Here is a 21,546-nt window from a genome sequence, read left to right as displayed (position 1 = left end):
ACTAACAAAAGATTTTCCATAACTAGAGACATAAAGGAACTATAATAAGACAAATAGGAGGGGCAGAGACACAAAATAGTCAAGAGCCACACCCTTAGGTAGTGATCCATAAATGAGGGGATAAAAACAATGGCAGAATTTTCCCCCAAGGAACAAGAGGTCTAAGACCCAAATCAGCCTCCCCAGCATGGGAGTGCTACACCAGGAAGACAAGTCCCCAGAACATCTGACAATGGAGGCTGGCGGGGCTTGCATATGGAAATGCTGGATGGCTATAGGAAACTGAGACTCCTCTCTTAAATGGTGCATACAAAATCACACATGCCATGAGTCCGAGTACAGAGCCAGGAATTTGAAAGGAGCCTGTGTCAGACCTATTTGCTTATCGTAAAGAGCCTCCTGGAGACACGGGAGGCAAGTGGGGCTTCCCATGGAGATAGAGACATCAGAAGCAGTCATTTTGGGGAGTTTATTCTACCAGAAGGACACTGGCAAGTACCATTTGGGAGTCCTCCCTCTGGACTGTTAGTTCTGGGGGCTTAACCACATACCAGCAAACTGACACCAGCCCTGGTGTTATGGGCTCCTCATGCCTGGCGGTCAGCTGCCCTGGGACCCAGTCCTGTCTACCACAATGCCAGTGGCCAACCCCAACTACCAGCGCACCCACAGTAGTCAGCCCCGCCACAACAGAAGCCCCACACAGTCCACATAAGAGTATCCATACAGAATAGAGCTTTCAGAGGAGAATGTGCTTGTTGGGCCCCACAGGACATCTTCTACATAAGGTCACTTCTCCTAGATCAGAAGATATAATCAGCCTACCTGATACATAGAAAAAAACATAGAGAATTAGGTCAAATTAGGAGACAGGGGAATATTCTCCAAACAGAGGAACAAGAAAAAAAAATGAGGAAAAAGAACTAAACAAAATGGAGATAAGAAATTTACCCACTAAACAGTTCAAGGAAACAATTACAAAGATGCTTAAGGAACTTGGGAGAAGGATGGATGAACATGAGACAAGTTTACCAAAGAGTTAGAAAATATAAAAGAAGACCCAAACAGAGCCAAAGAATAATATAACTGACAAAAATATATTAGAAGTAAGAAACAACATATTAGATGATACAGGGGAACAGGTCATTATTCTGAAAGTCAAAGAAATAGAAATCACCCAAGCTAAACAGAAACCAAAACAAAAATCCATCTGTTTCAATGAGGGTAGTTTAAGAGACCTCTGTGATAATAGCAAATGCATGAACATTTGCATTATAGGGATCCTAAAAGGAGAAGAGAGAGAGAAAAGGGGGCAGAAAATTATTTGAAGAAATAATAGGTAAAATTTTTCATAACCTGGGAAATGAAAAAGACATCTAGGTCCAGGAAGTACAGAGAAGACCAAATAAGATCAACCCAAAGAAGTCCATACCGAAGCACATTACAATTAAGATGTCAAAAATTAAAGATAAAGAAAGACATTAAAAACAGCAAGAGAAAAACTACTAGTTACATACAAGGGAACGCCCATAAGACCATCAGCTAACTTTTTAGCATAAACTTCGTAGGCCAGAAAGGAGTGGTATAATATATTCAAAGTGCTGAAAGAAGAAAAAAAAAAATCAGAAACAATATTTTACCCAGCAAGGGGATAATTCAGATTTAAAGGCGATATAATTTTACAGATAAGCAAAAGCTGAATGAGCTCAGCCCAACTAAACCAGCTCTTCAAGAAACAGTAAAGGGACTTTTCTGATGGAAAAGAGAAGATTACAACTAGAAATAATAAAATTGTAAAAGAAATATAAAAAATCTCATTGGTAAAGTCAAGCATATAATAAAAGCAGTAGGTCCAACATTTACAAAACAAATAGAAAGATTAAAAGAAAAAAGTAGCAAAACCATCTATATCTACAATAAAAATAATTAAGGATACACAAATCAAAAAGATGTAAAACTTCAACGTCAGAAACATTAAACATGGTAGGGGGGTGAAAATGTAGACTTGTTAGAATGAATCTGAACTTAAGAGATGAGTGCAATTGTGCAGTAGTTTGAGCATTCTTTGGCATTGCCTTTCTTTAGGAATGGAATGAAAACTGACCTTGTCCAGCTTGTGGCCACTGCTGAGTTTTCCAAATTTCCTGGCATATTGAGTGCAACACTTTGAAAGCATCATCTTTTCAGTTCAGTTCAGTCACTCAGTCATGTCTAACTCTTTGCGATCCCATGAACCACAGGACGCCAGGCCTCCCTGTCCATCACCAACTCCAGGAGTCCATCCAAACCCATGTCCATCAAGTCGGTGATGCCATCCAACCATCTCATCCTCTGTCGTCCCCTTCTCCTCCTGCCCTCAATCTTTCCCAGCATCAGGGTTTTTTTCAAATGAGTCAATTCTTTGTATCAGATGGCCAAAGTATTGGAGTTTCAGCTTCAACATCAGTCCTACCAATGAACACCCAGGACTGATCTCCTTTAGGATGGACTGGTTGGATCTCCTTGCAGTCCAAGGGACTCAAGAGTCTTCTCCAACACCACAGTTCAAAAGCATCAATTCTTCGGCACTTTGCCTTCTTTATAGTCCAACTCTCAAATCCATACATGACCACTGAAAAAACCATAGCCTTGACTAGATGGACCTTTGCTGGCAAAGTAATGTCTCAGCTTTTTAATATGCTGTCTAGGTTGGTCATAACTTTCCTTCCAAGGAGCAAGCGTCTTTTAATTTCATGGCTGCAATCACCATCTGCAGTGACTTTGGAACCCAGAAAAATAAAGTCAGCCACAGTTTCTACTGTTTCCCCATCTATTTGCCATGAAGTAATGGGACCAGATCTTAGTTTTCTGAATGTTAAGCTTTAAGCCAACCTTTTCACTCTCCTCTTTCACTTTCATCAAGAGGTTCTTTAGTTCTTCTTCACTTTCTGCCATAAGGGTGGTGTTATTTGCATATCTGAGGTTATTGGTATTTCTCCCAGCAATCTTGATTCCAGCTTGTGCTTCCTCTAGCCCAGAGTTTCTCATGATGTACTCTGCATATAAGTTAAATAAGCAGGATGACAATATACAGCCTTGATGTACTTCTTTTCCTATTTGGAACCATCATTTCTTTTATGACTTGAAATAGCTCAACTGGAAATCCATCACCTCCACTAGCTTTGTTCATAGTGATGCTTCCTAAGGCCTACTTGACTTCACATTCCAGGATGTCTGGCTCTAGGTAAGTGATCACACCATCATGATTATCTGGGTCATGAAGATCTTTTTTGTACAGTTCTGTCTATTCTTGCCACCTCTTCTTAATATCTTCTGCTTCTGTTAGGTCCATACTACTTCTGTCCTTTATTGTGCCCATCTTTGCCTGAAATGTTCCCTTGGTATCTCTAATTTTCTTGAAGAGATCTCTAGTCTTTCCCTTTCTACTGTTTCCCTCTATTTCTTTGCACTGATTTATAAGGAAGGCTTTCTTATCTCTCCTTGTTATTCTTTGGAACTCTGCATTCAAATGGGTATATCTTTCCTTTTCTCCTTTGCCTTCCATTTCTGTTCTTTCCTCAGACAACCATTTACCCTTTTTGCATTTCTTTTTCTTGGGGATAGTCTTGATCACTGCCTCCTGTACAATGTCATGAACCTTTGCCCATAGTTCTTCAGGCACTCTGCCTATCAGATCTAATCCCTTGAATCTATTTGTCACTTCCACTGTATAATCATAAGGGATTTGATTCAGGTCATACCTGAATGATTTAGTGGTTTTCCCTAACTTTCTTTAATTTAAGTCTGAATTTGGCAATAAGGAGTTCATGGTCTGAGCCTCAGTCAGCTCCCAGTCTTGTTTTTGCTGACTGTATAGAGTTTCTCCATTTTTGGCTGCAAGAATATAATCAATCTGATTTCAGTATTGCCCCTCTGCTGATGTCCATGTGTAGAGTCTTCTCTTGCGTTGCTGGAAGAGGGTGTTTGCTATGACCAATGCATTCTCTTGGCAAAATTCTATTAGCCTTTAGCCTGCTTCATTCTGTACACCAAGGCCAAAATTGCCTTGGCAAATACCTGGAGTAACAAGTATTTCTTGACTTCCTACTTTTGCGTTCCAGTCCCCTATAATGAAAAGGACATCTTTTTTGGGTGTTATTTCTAGAAGGTCTCATAGGTCTTCATAGAACCATTCAACTTCAGCTTTTTCAGAATTACTGGTCAGGGCATAGACTTGGATTACCATGATAATGAATGGCTTGCCTTGGAAATGAAGAGATCATTCTGTCACCACATGCTGGCAAAGTAATGCTCAATGGCTGTATATTGTCACCCTGCTTATTTAACTTAGAAGCAGAGTACATCTTGCAAAATGCTGGGCTGGATGAAGTACAAGCTGGAATCAAGAGTGCTGGGAGAAATATCAATAACTTCAGACATGCAGATAACACCTCACTTACGGCAGAAAGCAAAGATGAACTAAAGAGCCTCTTGATGAAAGCGAAAGAGGAGAGTGAAAAAGTTGGCTTAAAACGACATTCAGAAAACTAAGATCATGGCATCTGGCCCCATCACTATATGGCAAATAGATGGGGAAACAATGGAAACAGAGACTTTATTTTGGGGGGCTCCAAAATCACTGCAGATGGTGACTGTAGTGAAATTAAAAGACACTTGCTCCTTGGAAGAAAAGTTATGACCAACCTAGACAGCATATTAAAAAGCAGGGACACTACTTAGCCAACAAAGGTCCATCTAGTCAAAGCTATGGTTTTTCCAGTAGTCATGTATGGATGTGAGAGTTGGACTATAAAAAAAGCTGAGTGCCAAAGAATTGATGCTTTTGAACTGTGGTGTTGGAGAAGACTCTGAGAGTCCCTTGGACAGCAAGGAGATCCAACCAGTACATCATGAAGGAAATCAGTCCTGAATATTCATTGGAAGGACTGATGCTGAAGGTAAAACTTCAATACTTTGGCCACCTGATGCAAAGAATTGACTCATTTGAAAAGACCCTGATGCTGGGAAAGATTGAGGGCAGGAGAAAAAGGGGATGACAGAGGATGAGATCGTTGGATGGCATCACCGACCCAATGGACGTGAGTTTGAGTAAACTCTGGGAATTGGTGATGGACAGGGAAGCCTGGAGTGCTGCAGTCCATGGGGTCACAAAGAGTCAGACACGACTGAGCGACTGAATGAACTGAACTGAAGTTAAGAGATAATTAACTTGAATACTCATTAAAATATACATATATATGTTTACATATGTATGTGTATATGTTTGAAATGAGTAAGTTCCCAGAAACATACAATATCCCAAGATTGAATCAGGAAGAAACAGAAAATATGAACAGACTGATTACCAGTAATCAAACTGAATCAGTGATTAAAAATACTGCCAGAAAACAAAATTCCAGGACCTAATGACTTCACAGGCAAATTCTACACACCATTAAAAAATATATATATAACACTTATCCTTCTCAAACGATGCCAAAAATTGCAGAAGAAATGCTTCAAAACTCTTTCTAGGAGCTCAGCATCACCCTGATACCAAAACCAGAGAAAGACACTATCAATACAGTAAAATAAAAATTAAAAAGATGAAAATTAAGGCCAATATTACAGATAAACATAGAAAAAAATCCTCAACAAATATAGCAAACCAAATTCAACAATATATTAAGAGGATCATACACTATAATCAATTCAGATTTATTCCAGAGGTGCAAGTATGGTTCAATATCTGCAAATCAATCAATATTCTACACCACATTAAATCAACAGATAAATGGATAAAAAAGGTATGGTATGTAAATACACACACACACATACATATATACATTCCTCAGCCATAAAAGTATGAAATCTTGCCATCTGCAACAATAAAGATGGTTTGAGGGGGGCTTCCCTGGTGGCTCAGATGGTAAAGAATCTGCCTGCAATGCAGGAGATCCCAGTTCAGTCCCTGGGTCAGGAAGATCCCCTGGAGAAAGGAATTGCAACCCACTCCAGTATTCTTGCATAGAGAATTCCATGGACAGAGGATCCTGGCAGGCTACAGTCCATGGGATCGCCACGAGTCATACACAACTGAACCAAACATGCTAAGTAAAATAAATGAGACAAAGACAAATACACATGATTTCACAGATATGTGGAATGTTAAAAATAAAATGAAAATAGATTCATAGACAATAAATGCGTGGTTGCCAGAGGAAAATAGGTGAAGTGGATTAAGAGGTACAGATCTCCAGCTATATAATAAATAAGTCATGGGCTATAATATACATCATAAGGAAGATGGTACAAAATATTGTATTAACTTTACATGGGGACAGATGGTTCCTACACATTGTGGTGATCATTTCACAATGTTTGCAATTGTCAAATCATTATTTCACACACCTGAAACTAACACAATGTTATATACATCGATTATATTTCAGTAATGAAAAAAGAATGAATGGTGCTAATCTTTCTGAGAGAGGTAGATTTAGGAATTAAAGCAAAGGGCAGAGTACACAGGATTAAATTTTTAAAAAAAAATGTCTAAATTTAACTCAAGGACCTGAGGGGGATGGTGCAGTCAAAAAAAAGTCAGAGAAAGTGGCAAGGCTAAGATCTAGCCTTAAAAGAGAAAAATCATGCTGGAGGGGAAGGAGGGAGAGTAAAAAGGTTGCCTTGGCACAGGTGAAATATGACTAGAGAATGAACCAGAATAACAGCTATCCCAAAGGTGAGAAAGGAATCTCAGAGAAGAGATAACCATCCTAAGGAGTGGATGCCTAAGAGCAGTGAAGAAAATTCTAAGATTTGAACATTTGTAATATGAAGAAAATATGTAAAATAGAGATAATATTTCTAGGAAAGCTCAAAGTCAGGAGCAGATGACAAAGGAAACAAAGATAATCTTATAAGACTCCAGTGATCAAAGATGAAATGGCTTCTACAATAGGTCCTTTTATTAGTCTCCATATTCCAATTGTGACCTGTTTTTATACAAGAACTCTCTGGGTTCTAGTTGAGATCATCTGGTTTGCAACTTGTCTAGAGTCTGTAGGTTATCCATGTATTTTTTTGTCGGGGTGTGTGTGTGTGTGTGTGAAATCCCTGCTTTTGGGTATAGAAGCATCCCAAACAGTATCCCAATGTCAAGCTAGCCTCTTTTAAGATATGTTGGAATATTCTATGATAAGTCAAAATGGAAAAGAATTTAAAAAAAAGAATTTAAGTGTTACCTCCTTCCCTACCTCTACTCCTACTTCCTTCTCTTTGAGAAAATCTGTTTTGAAACAAAGAATTTTTTTTTTTCCATTAAAGAAAAAACAGCTGTTGGATTAGCAAAACTAAGGATTACTTTAAACCTCCCTAGTTTTCTGTTTGTAAAATCAGCATTTCTCCTGTTTTGGAAGCCAAGGTTATGTTATTCCTTCTGGAGCTCAAGGCTTCAAAAGCAATCATAGGGCTGGTCAATTCACTACAGTGAACTCCCTTTGAAAATCGTGCCTTGCAGGTAAGGTCACAGTGGAACTCTGTTCAAGAGAGTCTTCCATCTGCCATGCATGCGATGACTCCTGAATTAATCACAGCCACTCCCTTCTTGAGCAATGTGTTCTAAGAGCAGGCTAACTGCTGTCACAACTAGCCAATGCTGACTGAAAACAAATTAGTGGAGGCAGATTTTTTTGAGTAAATTAAAATTCATAGTTTTCATTGGTTATTAAAGGAGTATTTAAGGAAATTCTAATACTTTTTTCCTAAACATAACCATTTGGTTTGCTCTCACATGAGGAAAAACCACTTTAAAACGGTGGTTTAACAGTCTCTATTTGTGCAGTTCTTTTGTGTTCCTACATTTTGTTTTGTTGACTCTCTTAACACTACAAGGTAGTTAAGGAAAGCTACAAGCTGGAATCAAGATTACTGGGAGAAGTATCAATAACCTCAAACATGCAGATGACACCACCCCTTATGGCAGGAAAGCGAAGAGGAACTAAAGAGCCTCTTGATGAAAGTGAAAGAGAAGAGTGAGAAAGCTGGTTTAAAACGCAACATTCAAAAAACTAAGATCATGGCATCCAGTCCCATCACTTCATGGCAAACAGATGAGGAAACAATGGAAACAGTGAGAAACTTTATTTTCTGGGCTCCAAAATCACTGCAGATGGTGACTGCAGCCATGAAATAAAGACACTTGCTCCTTGGAAGAAAAACTATGATAAACCTAGTGAAAGAGAAACTGAAGTCTCTCAGTTGTGTCTGACTCTTTGCAACCCCATGGACTATACAGTCCATGAAATTCTTCAGGCCAGAATACTGGAGTGGGTAGCCCCTCCCTTTTCCAGGGAATCTACCCAACCCAGGGATTGAACTCAGGTCTCCCGCATTGCAGGTGGACTCTTTACCAGCTGAACCAAACCCAGACATTATATTAAAAAGCAGAGATACTACTTTGCTGACAAAGGTCCATATAGTCAAAACTATGATTTATCCAGTAGTCATGTATGGATGTGAGAGTTGGACCATAAAGAAAGCTGAGTGCCAAAGAATTGATGCTTTTGAACTGTGGTGTTGGAGAAGACTCTTGAGAGTCCCTTGGACTGCAAGGAGATCCAACCAGTCCATCCTGAAGGGAATCAATCTTGAATAGTCACTGGAAGGACTGATGCTGAAGCTGAAGCTCCAATACTTTGGCCACCTGTTGCAAAGAGCCAACTTATTAGAAAAGACCCCTGATGATGGGAAAGATTGAAGGCAGGAGGAGAAGGGGATGATGGAGGACAAGATGGTTGAATGGCATCACAGACTTGATGAACATGAGTTTGGGCAAGCTCCAGGAGTTGGTGGTGGACAGAGAAGCCTGGTGTGCTGCAAAGAGTCAGACACGACTGAACTGAATTGATCACGTTCCCATTTTATAGATGAAGTAACTGAGTCAGAGAAATTGATAACTTATTCAGAAGTCCTGTAAAAGGCATAAACTTGCCAGAAAGCAGAAGTGTTTGATTCCTGAACCAGCACTTTTTAAAACTGAACCACGTCACTGTTTTTTTTTCCCAGTTTAACACAGGAGCTACTAATTAAGGGATGTAGTACTTATACATTACACAACATGCATGAAACTCAAAAACATCACGCTAAGTCAAATAAGCTAGACAAGAAAGATCACGCGTTAAGTGATCACGTTATATGATTCTATTTATATGAAATGTCTAGAATAGGGACATCTACATAGAAAGAAAGTAAATGAATGACTCATGGGGGAGGGGCAGGAGGGCAAGGGAAATAAATGACCAAGAGGTTTCTTTTGGTTATAGAAGTGTTCTAAAATTAGATCATGGTGACGGTCATAAATTCTGTAAATATTCTAAAAATCACTGAATTTGTACACTTAAAATTCATAAATTTTATGATATTTAAGATATTTCTCAATAAGGCTATTCTTTAAAAGTTCAGCTAGGATGTTAAAACATACGTGCAAAACAATTTAAGTAAAATACTTATGTATTATTTATTACACCAAGAAGTTTCCTGAGAGAAAAAATACCCAAAAGTGTTTTCACTAGGAATAAATTTTAAAGTTGGGCAAATAAATTTTAGGAAGAACATTAATGCTAAAGTGATTTATCTGAACTCTGTCTTCCAATATTTGTGACTGCTGACAAAAAGTAAAGGACACTCTATTCTACTAGGTGGAAGGAAAATCATTTAAATGGATGGGTTTGTGGGTCACAATGACCTCTAAGAGGAGTATTATCAATTGAGATAAATTATGCATTTGGAAGCTATATTAGTGTGAGCTAAACATAAAATTACAAAAGTTGTGTAAATAAATCTCTAAAAGGGAACTGAGAATTTAGCTTCTAAAATTTCATATTATAAGCTTTCCTATGAAAAAGATGAAAGTTTGGAATTAAGAGTTAAGCTGCTAATTAGTGCTTATGATTTACTCTTACACCACTATCAAATATATGGACTAGAATTATCATATGAACTTACATTTTCAAGCATTTATGTTTCAAAAGACAAAGGGAAAATGTGGGCCAAAGAAAAGTTTTTATGTAGAAAAGTAAAGATCATAAAGACTATATACTTGGATTAAAGTTGAAATTGTTCAATGGTGATTTAAAAGAAAAAGTATCAGTGTAAAAATAAAAATATTTACATGAAATATTAGAACTTTTAAATTCTATTTATAAGTACACAGAATAATGACACAGTATACAGCACAGGTTTAAAAAATTCAGAATATAAAAAATATTTCATGCTAGTTAAAAGTATAACATGCTAATTCATTTACTAAGAGAGAGAACCTAAGAGAGATTTAGCAACAACTAAGAGCATAAATAATAAGCCATAGTATAAAAGTGCAAGTAAGACGAAATTAGAGATTGCAAGATACAGAGGAAATTAATAGTAAAACCTTTGAATGCTCTGAAGGAAAAAACAGGGGACAGAAGGTAGGGCAGATAAATTAGGCTAGAAAACAGAAGGGGAGAAGTTTAACTAGTACTAGAAAGGGATGAGTGATGCTTATCACTCACTTAAAAGCTGGTTCTGCAACTGTGAGAAGCCAGCAGTAGGACTTGTAAGAAGGAATATAAACAATGCAAATACTTAAAAACTGGATTTAAGATTATTAATTATAAAGAGTCATTTACAAAGCTCATATCAAAAAAATGAATTTAAATACTTTCTAGTGTATTCTTTGAACAAATAATTATGCTTCTTTAAAACAAGACACAGGGAGAGTCAAGAGATGAACAGTATCAGTCTGCCCTTATTTTCATCTGCCCAAAGAAACTCTAAAATGCTATGTTCATTATGTTAATCCAGTGATTTGTCTGGGGAGGAGATATGCACTGTGATGCATGGCTTTTCCTCTTCTCAAATAATTGACATTATTTCTGAAAAGATATTAATAAGCTGGAAAAGCTATCAATGATGATTATTGAGATACTGGAAAATCTTAAGCACATTAATTCATTAGTAATTGAAAAATTAGGCATGTATTTAAAAGAAAGCAGACTAAGAAGTAAGATTGTTAAAGTTTATGAAAATTATGAAAGTAAATGTAAAATAGTAGAGAAAGTAAAAGTAATTTGAATGGCTACAAAATTGGAGCTAGAGTAATTTATAGCATGTTCTTAATATAAAGGACAAAAAAAGGCTGTTAAGAAAGGCTAAAATTAAGAGTGTTGGCACATATAACCAGCGTGGGGCGAGGACTCAGACGTCCCATGAAGACCTGTGAAGAGGTGGGCAGTATCTGCACACCATAAGTCAAAGTGAAGATGAGGCCAGTTGGCTGGTGTGTGGTTAATGCCAAATAAATATTTGCTGAAAAAATGAACTTATTCCCGGATATGGTTAGCCCAGCACCAACCGATGGAAAAAGATGAGTTGTGGCAAGAGCCTGGCGTATAGGTCAATGGATAGTGAGCACAGACAAAAGCAGATTACAACAAACAGAAAACAGCTACAGAGAGGAGAGTAGCAGAGGGGCTGCCTTGGACCGCTGGAAATGGGAACACCTGTAAAATTCCCCCATGGACCCCAGATGGGAGAAAAAAGTGTACCAAGTATGGGAATACAATACTGCCAAGACCTGAGATGGAAATTTTGCTGTCTTTCCTGCATTTGTAGTTCTATAGCTTTCCTAAGCCACTGTATTCACTTTTGTAAAATGAATTGAAGAGAAACAATATGTTGGTGCAATCAGTTCACCCAAGGGTACTTGTGGATAAAGTAAGAGGGACATTAAAAAAAATTTTAAATGTTCTGACAATTTTAACAGAGAACTTGATATGGAAATAAGATTGCTGTGGGGTAAAAAAAAAAAAAAAATCCAAAAAACAAAACAACAAACCTAGTTCCCTTCATGGGTAGGTTCATAGGAAGTGGTACTTGTCATCTTGAGTTAAGAAAAGCTTTAATGATCCTGTCCACTACAACCTATCGATTTCCAACGGTTTCAACCAAGAGAGCAGTAACAGATAGCCTTAATTTAAGATGGTTTCTTTCTTTCTTAACACAGTTTGAATGCTGTCACCCATGGAGTGAATCTATTCTATACGAGCAGCAGAAGCCTAATTTCGTCTTGAAATTTTGTGCTATTTTGCCCTGCAGTTACACTGTCCTTTAGACAAACCTGTATTACATCTGTAACTACACAACTTCTACATGAAGAACTGAACAGATCAGCTGCACCTTTGGTTTGTATATGGACTGCACTTAATGAAAGTGAGGAGTTAATGAATATAACAACTATGGCCAACCAGCATTGAATTATTTTGGTGAGGTGTTTTTTTTGTTGTTTTTTTTTTAAATTGTAGGAGATGGAATGTGATGTGAGCTGAGTCTTGAAATATTTGTAGATTTTTCTTCTTTTTGGTAAGAAAGTTTATTCTTTATAATCAGAAAAATTAAATAAGGGAAAAATCACCCATATTTCCATCACATTAAAATTTATTCTCATATCTTTATTGTTCTCTTCTGGTTTCTATTCATAAACACACCTATTTTGACATAATTCTAAGGTATACATAATTTTGTGATTTTTTTACTATGTAATATCATAATTACAGCCTTTCCCATGCTGATACCCAGTGTTCATATTGTTATTTTAAAAGTCTAAATAATGTTCCAAGTAATGGCATATGATAATTTATTACCCATCTCATTAGAGTTATGGATAAATTATTCCTAACCACTCACCATTAAAAATATGATCTTTGCAAGCAAATAAACTTCTGCAGTTTTCAAAACATAAATTTAAAGAAGATTATTTGATCACAAACATCTTTATGGGTTTGTTGATCAGTCGCTGAGTCATATCCAACTCTTTGCGACTCCATGGACTGCAGCATGAGAGGCTTTCCTTTTCTTCACTATCTCCTGAAGTTTGCTCAAATTCATGTCTATTGAGTTGATGATGCTATCTAACCATCTCATCCTCTGCCACCCTGTTCTCCTTTTGTCTTCATTCTTTCCCAGCATCAGGGTCTTTTCCGAGTCGGCTCTTTGCATCAGGTGGACAAAATATTGAAGCTTCAGCTTCAGCAGCAGAACTTCCAGTGAACATTCAAAGTTTATTTCATTTAGGGTTGACTGGTTTGATCTCCTTGCAGTCCAAAGGACTCTCAAGAGTCTTCTCCAGCAACACAATTCAAAAGCATTGATTCTTTGGCACTCAGGCTTTTTTATTGTCCACCTCTCACATCCATACATGACTACTGGAAAAACCATAGCTCTGACTATAAGAAACCTTTGTCGGCAAAGTGATGTATTTAATACACTGTCTAGGTTTGTCATAGCTTTCCTTTCAAAGAGCAAGTATTTTTTAATTTCACGGCTGCAGTCACCGTTCTCAGTGATTTTGGAGCCCAAGAAAATAAAATCTGTTACTGCTTCCACTTTTTCCCTTTCTATTTGCCATGAAGTGATGGGACCAGATGCCATGATCTTAGTTTTCTGAATGTTGAGTTTTAAGCCAGCTTTCACCCTCATCAAGAGGCTCTTTAGTTCCACTTGACTTTCTGCCATTAGAGTGGTATCATCTGCATATCTGAGGTTATTACTTTTTTCCATGCAATCTGGATTCCAGCTTGTGATTTATCCAGGCTGGCATTTTGTATAATGTTTTATGGGTTAGAAAAATATAATATTTTTCTATCACCAAAGAAAGGGAGAAGCTTTACCACTAAAGTCTTTGTACTAAAATAAAAACAGGTGAATGTCTTTAATTTTGTTTAGTTATTAGTAATTAAATGTTTCTTGCTTGTTTACCATATTTCTGGTGTTAATTTTCTGTTTCTGTTTTTTAGCAGTTGCCTTCTTGGAGTCTTCTCACATACTTGAATAAATTATTTATATGGATTGGATAGTAACCCTTTGCATACCATATATAATATAAATATTTTTTCAATCTATTTTTATGTTGTTTGGCAGGTTTTTTAATTCATATATTCTACATTTTTATAGGCAAAACCTATCAGTTTTACTCTTTGCAATCTCTAAAGTGCTGCTTTATCCTCTATAATTAGGATAAGTTCTATATCTTTTTTTGGTGCTAGTTTTTCCTGTTATTTTTTTTCTATTTAATTTGAGGTTATTTTGGTGTCTTTGGGTTATTTTGCTTCAGTTACCCCATACCACTTATTACATAATTTTGCTTTCCCCACTTGCTAATAACACTTACAGTAAAATTGATTCTACTTCTGGATTTTCTATTCTGTTCTAAAAATATACATTGTTATTTTTACAGCTGCTATACACTCCTATAACAACCTATTCCAAATATGCTAGAGCTAGGGAGCTAAACACCGTTCTTACTTTCCAGACTGTTTAAAAATATATTTTCCCAAGATCTGAAATGAGAGCAACCAACACAAAGTAGCAGGAGCAGTGGAGAATTTATTCCAAGATCAACTGGTATTTGGGACCAGAGGAGGTGAGTGATCATGTAGGGTGTCCAGTGTTTTGAGGACATAGCAGCTGCACCCTCTCCAGATGGTTCTGGGGGGGCATGATTTTGGCTATGTTTCTGGCAGTTGTAGCTTCATGGTTTTCTAACCATTTTCTAACCATCTTCTCAAAGATTCTGAATATCTACATAATATCTTTTCAATAAAATCCTTTGATTTTAGTACAATTAATTTTTAGTAATTGCAACTAAGAAATCTCACTAATGCTTATTTTATTCTATTCTGTTTATTTTATATATATATGTTTTTTTACAAACAAAAAGACATTTTATTAACATTGTTATGGCAATGCCTCCCAGGAACTGATGGATCCTCAACATATAGCCCACTGAGCTGCAAGTGATGAATCAGAGTGAAACGATTATTGTAAACAGTGCAGACAAAGAAAACCCCAAACCTCAAAAGAAGATGGAAAATCACTTACAAAAAAAGTAGGTAAAAATAATATACATTTTTCTATTTTAAAAAGTACCAATTCTCAAGTGGCAGAGGGTGGAAAGCCCCAGGACCTGGCACTCCAGTATCCTTGATGGTTGAGGGGACAGGCCTATTCTGGCTCCTAAAGTTAAATTTAAGCATCCCGGTTCTTCATCTTTTTTACTACTGCTATACAATTTTCATTCCTAATAACTTCTTCAGCACATCAGCTTCAGTTACCAGCCTTCATCAAAGTGTTAAGAGCAGAGACTCTCCCATTGTAAGGCTAAAATCTGAGTAAAGAGTGAAGAGACCAGACATTAGAATCTTAAAAGGCCAAATGATAGTGGAACCAGTGACAAAACACTTCTTTTAAATTAAGCCATTTCTGTTTTTTTTTTTTTACTATGCTAGAATGTGAACATGCTTTTTCCTATTTTCCTTATTCTTATTTTTAAACTAGTAAAAATTTTGCCTCATCACAGGAATCACCTTGAGCACTTATTAAGAGTACAACATCTAAGAATCTTGGAGATACTGAATGTGTTTGAACTGATGTGCAAGAATATACACTTTCAATAGGTCCCTTTATTATCTCCCCACACACAAATTTCCACAGTACTGGATATTCTTGTGGCCAAGCAATTTTGGGAAACACTTCCTTAGCTTTAATTCTGAGAAAACTTGTTAAGCTAATGGTCCATTTTTGTAAGAGGAAAGTGGAGGGTGGAAATTCATCCCCTTCTTTTCTTTTTTTTTAACACAGAAAAGGAGTTCAGTGTTTTCATACGGCTTTTTGGAACTGAGTGAAATGATTAAAGAGCTAACAAGCTTTGGCCCAACAGAGACCCAAGTTTGAATCTTAGCAGTGTGACCATGGCCTACTTCTCTATGTCTGACAAGAATAATAAAAGCTTACACATTAGACTGGGGCTTCCCAGGTGGCGATAGTGGTAAAGATCCCGCCTGCCAATGTAGGAGACCGAAAATACCCAAGTTTGATCCCTGGGTCAGGAAGATCCCCTGGAGAAGGAAATGGCAACCCACTCCAGTATTTTTCCCTGGAGAATCCCATGGACAAGAGGAGGCTGGCGGTCTACAGTCCATAGGGTCACAAAGAATTGGACAGGACTGCATGCACACATTAGAATACTATGAGGATTAGATGAAAGATGCTTAGTGCTAGTCAAACGACTGGCACAGAGAGGGTTCCTAATTAGTGAAAATGTTTTCCTTTTCTTCTCTTGTCTTATGTCAGTAAATTACTTCTTTTCTTCAAATATAGAAAGGTAGTTACTTGACTTAACCCTTAACTGTCTGTTACATGCAATATAAGACACATTCTCTAGTGTTTTACTGTTCTTTTAAGAAACAAAACCATTCAAGGAAGTGGTTTATCTTAGAATCAGATTAAAATGATGAAATAAAAGAGAGATAAGAATAATAATCTTTGATTTGAGGGGGACTGCATTTTTTAAAAAGTTATTTATAACTATGAAATGTATGTTTTAGCAAATCTGTCCTAAATTTGTCCTCCTCTATGAAGTCTGAAATAATAGAATGGCATATTAAGAGTTTTATTTTACATAATTTTATTTAATTTTATCAATGAGTAATATATTCAAGTGGTTCAAAATATTTTGAAAGTATCAAATATACAGTTGAAATTGTTACACTGATGTTTGTAACATAAATGTATCTATAAGATTACTTTTATTTTTTTTTTAATTTATTTATTAAGATTACTTTTAATATATTTGTCTTGATTTTGGTAACAGGGTTACCCTGGCCTTATAGGATGAGTTGGGAAATAATTCCAATTTTTCAGTTATTTAGAAAATATTGTATAAAATTAGGATCCTCTCTTCCTTGAAAGTTGGTAGAAATTGCTTGTAAAATATAATCTAGCCTTTTTCTGGTGAGAAAATATTGCTTTGATTTCTTTAATAGTTATAGGAACATTTAATTTTTTGAGTAAGTCATGGTGAGATATATTTTTCTAATAATACATCCATCTCATGTAAGATTTCAAAGTTGTTGGCAGCATTCACTTTTCTTTTTACTCTTTATCTGAAGTTATTGTTCCTGTTTCATTCCCTATATTTTTCATTTGTTTCTTTTCTCTTCTTGTGATTGAATTGCTAGAGGTTTGTCTATTTTATTATTTTTTTAAAAATCAATGCTTTTTTGTTTATCTTCTTTATCATTTTTTTGTTTTCTATCTCCCTGCTGCTCTTATTTTTATTGTATTTTTCCTTTTATGTTGAGTTTATTACCTCCTTCTTATGTAAATATTTAAAGCTACACATCTCCCTCAAAGCATCACTTTGGCTGCATCGCACAAATTCTTGATACATAGTGTTTTTTAACACCATACAAGTCCAGATATTTTATATTAAATACTTTATACTTAATTTCTGCTTAAACCTCAAAGTTTTTCAGCAGTGTGTTTTTGTAAAATTGTAAAAGATACAAGGATGCTCACTACATTAAAAACAACAGTTAAAGAAGTTAATGGACATACATATTCTTGAATGAGAAAACTTTTATAATATTAATATTAATAAGACTTAATATCACTAAAAATATTAACTCTCTAAAAATCAGTATAAATATAACACAATTCCAATTAGAATTCTTGTTGGGATTAGAGTTGAATAAAATTACTTTAAATTTTATGTGGAAGAATATCTACCTGTGAATATGTAAGAAAAGTATACAGACTGGAAGAGAAAAACTTTACTAGATCTCTATCAGAGTTTTTGAATTAGAGGTGAATAAATGATTTTAAAGTTCAAATTGAAGAAAACTTCCAAATATTTTTAAAAATATATATTTTTAAAGTATTTAAAAAGTAAGAACAAAGAAGAAAGACTTACCAGTTGTGAGGATATGCTATTAAGTCTAATGAATATGATATTAATGGTACATCCAATAAGTTAGTGGAACAGAAAAGAGAATATAGTAATAGATGTCAGCGTTTTGAAATTTTGCCATATGACAGATGGTAGTTTTATTTAGTAGGTAAAGGATAGATTACTTATTGTAATACACAATGCTGACACAAATGGCTATGCATATGGAAAGAATAAAACTGGACCCCAAATCTCATACCATATAAAAGGCAAACTGCATTTTTATTAATGGCTTAAATGAAAGAAAATCCAAGAGACTATATGTATAATCTACAAATGAAATGGACTTTCTGAACTAAGACTAACTGGAAACAATAAAAGACAATAATTTTATAATAGCCAAAACAAAAATGTTGATATGCTGCAATTTACTGTGAAAAATCAACAGACAAATTATACATTAGGAAAAAATGAATATAGAAGATAAATAATTACTTTGCTATATAAAGTGCCCTTAAAATTGTTGCAAAATTCTACTAATTCAATAGAAAGTTGGGAAAATCTAATTGACAAACTAATTGACATGAGACAAATTAAAATACCTGATTTTAAAATTTGTATACAGTTTCATATTGCTTCCACATTCATGTGACAACTTATCTTTCAAAACTAGGTTCTCTCTCTGGAGAACTCCATCATTAAATACTCCCCAGCAAGGAGGTTGAGAGCCCTCTGTGATCTTCTTCATTCCCTTGTCTATTCAGCCAGGGGCTTACTTCTCTAGACCTGGGTAGTCCTCTCAACTCTGGTTTTATTTGAGCCTTCCTAGTGTGGCCATGGAGAGGGCCAAGGAGACACAGTGTAACAAGCATGAGCCTTGGAATACAGCTAGGTTTGCTTTGATTTCCTGCCATTTACCAGTTATGTAGGAACAGGTATGTCACCTCTCTGGGCCTTCATTCTCTCCTCTTTAAGATGGGATAATTATACCTGCTACTCATAGTCATTGTGAGGACCAACAATTCATTACTACTAATAAACTAGTAATTTATATACAGTGCTAACATAGGCTTCCCTGGTGGCTCAGCGGTAAAGAATTCGCCTGTAATGCCGAAGATGTGAGTTTGATCCCTGGGTTGAGAAGAACCCCTGGAGAAGGAAATGACTACCCACTCCACTATTCTTGCCTGGGAAATCCTATGGACAGAGGAGCCTGGCAGGCTACAGTCCATGGGGTCGCAAAATAAGACTTAGTGACTAAACAAAAACAATAACATAGAGCCTGCCAGGCTCCTCTGTCTATGGGATTTCCCAGGCAAGAATACTAGTGGGTAGCCTATCCCTTTCCCAGGAGATCTCCCTGACCCAGGGATCAAACTGGCATCACCTGCACTGCAGGCAGATTCTTTACCACTGAGCCACCTGGAAAGCCCCTAGTACATATTACCACCTAAAAAAATGTTAGTGTTCTATGTTCTACCCTATTTCAGTGTCTTATGGTAACCTAGGTTACCAGCAAACATGTTTTCTAAATGGCTATCTGACTCCAATTCTTTGATGTTCAGAACACCTCCATACAGTGCTAACAGCTTAATTTTGCTAAAACACTTCTTATGTTATATCATTCTCCTGATTACTAGTTGTCAATGATTTCTTACTGCCTTTAGGAAAAAGTACAAATCCCCACAGTCTTACTGCTGATATACTCAATGTTCTAAGGTAAAATTTTAAAACCTTGTCCAAGGCTCTCAAAACATAATTTTTAATCTTTTCATTTGGAAAAATGAAGGAACACCTAATTTGGACTTACCTTATATAACAGCATATGCTGTATATTCTTTCAGTATTCTAGACCACTATCCACTGGGGATGATGATATACAAAAGTAACTTCTACTTTGTTTTCCTGAAATCTCACTGTAATTGAAAAATCTTTATTATATTCACTTAATACTTGCCACTCTAAATGGCAGATTAGGAAAGGGTGATAGCAAACATTTATAACAGAATCAGTTATTGGCATGGTAATAATTAGGTATATTTATAACACAAACTAGTTAAAACAAGATTTTTGTTGTGATTATAAGAGAAATAAACATTTATACATTTCTTTATTACAGCTAGTTGCTAACAACAGCAAAAAATAATTCTCTTTTACCTAGTACTTCCTTTTGCAAGTCATGGCATCTGGTTTGCAAGTTTACTTCCTGTTGTTTGGATGTCTGAATCTGCTGAGATCTCAATATGGCTGCATCTGACAACAACTTCAGATTTTTCATTTCCTCTTCAAGGCATACATTGTTTCTCTGGGACACTGTCAAACTTTTATTTAGCATCTTTATTTCTGTAAAGAAAATTCAAAGTTTACAAATAGACAACATTGGATCATAAAATATTTCTTTAAAAAATGATTATTTTATTTTAGAAAATTGATAGTTGAAAGCCAAGATGACTTTTCTGAGAGTATAGAGAGTATAACCAAAAAGTTGAGTTTTAATTTAGCAGTTATTCTGAAAAAGAAATGAAAAAGACTGTATTGCAAATGATACATGAAACCTTTTAGTAGTTTTTTTTAAGCCTTCAAATTGTGTTAAATGACAATCCTGCCTGCTTTTTAAATACTCACATGAATAAATAGCATAATATCTCTGTAATGTTCTGGGTTTTATTGAAATTAAGTTGTCTTCTTGGCAACATGATTCAGAAAAGTATATTCAAATGTGCCAGCATGAGCTGGTTAGGAGGGAATTTCTGGGAGATAACTAGACTATATTCTACACAAATTATGAAGAAAGGTGGTGGGTTGGAGAGAAATAAAAGGAAACAGTGATTAAAACTAATAAATTTGTGGGCAGAAAGTATTAGTTAGTATATCTTAATGATTCTAATAACACTCTGTCCCCTCAAAATGAGACTAGAATTTCATCATAGCAATCATTTCTCATCACTCTATCTACTTAGATTAAGTTTAATAAAAATATGCCTTCACAGCATTATGTAGATTTTAATGTGCTGATTTTATATAATTTTGTGAGAAATGCATAGAACATTTTATCTTTCAGAATGATAATTATCAAGCTCTCCATCAGTCTTTTCAGTACTGCTGCCTTAAACCACCATTAAAACATACAAACACACATGCAATAATAATAAAAAATACTATAAAATTTGTACAACCACAATTAACTGAATTGAAGAAGATGTGATCTAAATAAAAATCTGGACAGTCTGCTTTTCTAGAGTTCACGTGGCATTCCCTTCCTTGTTTAGCTCATCCTGGACTATGTGATTGGTTCAGGGTGTGATAAGGTGTCAAAGAAAGGCGGCTTGGTTTACTGGTCTTGGAGCAGAAACAGTAGCCACATGGGCCAGTGAAGAGGAGCAGTAGACTTCTATGGGATACACGTGGCTGCAGAGGCAACACGGCCAGTAAAAGGTTACAAGAGAAATAAAGCAGGATGCTGAATGGAGCAGAGAGAAGAGAGCATGCCCTAAGGGATGGGAATGAGTAGCATCAGGAATGTAGTCTAAGCAGAGAAAAGCAAAATGTTTTTCTGTGGGAAGAAAGTACATCTGGAAGAAAAAGTGGCACTTAAGGTAGACCTAGGGCATGAACACAAGGGGTCTGGCACCTTCTTCACCTTTTATTCCTACTCAGAATAGAAAACCTAGAGAAATAATTTGGCAGAGACCAAATAAGTGGGGGTCTATTATATTCCAGGGGTTCCTTTACATGGGAATTTTTTCCCCCTAAGAATAGCTATATGCTTCTGAAAATTTATGGGTATGTTACCATTTGTGTGA

General features: G+C 36.0%; 1 protein-coding gene across 4 annotated transcripts in view; it reads right to left on the bottom strand.

Annotated features, from left to right (window-relative positions):
* Nucleotides 1-21,546, bottom strand: part of LEKR1 (leucine, glutamate and lysine rich 1) — a 219,359-nt gene that overhangs the window by 104,044 nt on the left and 93,769 nt on the right. For all 4 annotated transcript variants that reach the window (XM_061168190.1, XM_061168193.1, XM_061168192.1 and 1 more), the window contains one exon: nucleotides 19,901-20,086. In XM_061168190.1, coding sequence (XP_061024173.1) covers nucleotides 19,901-20,086 — 186 coding nt within the window. The remainder of the gene's footprint in view (nucleotides 1-19,900; nucleotides 20,087-21,546) is intronic.

Source organism: Dama dama, chromosome 19, assembly GCF_033118175.1.
Source record: "Dama dama isolate Ldn47 chromosome 19, ASM3311817v1, whole genome shotgun sequence".
In the NCBI taxonomy this organism is placed as follows: Eukaryota; Metazoa; Chordata; class Mammalia; order Artiodactyla; family Cervidae; genus Dama; species Dama dama.
Note: the sequence above shows the minus strand (reverse complement) of the source record. Positions and strands in the feature narration are given on the sequence as shown.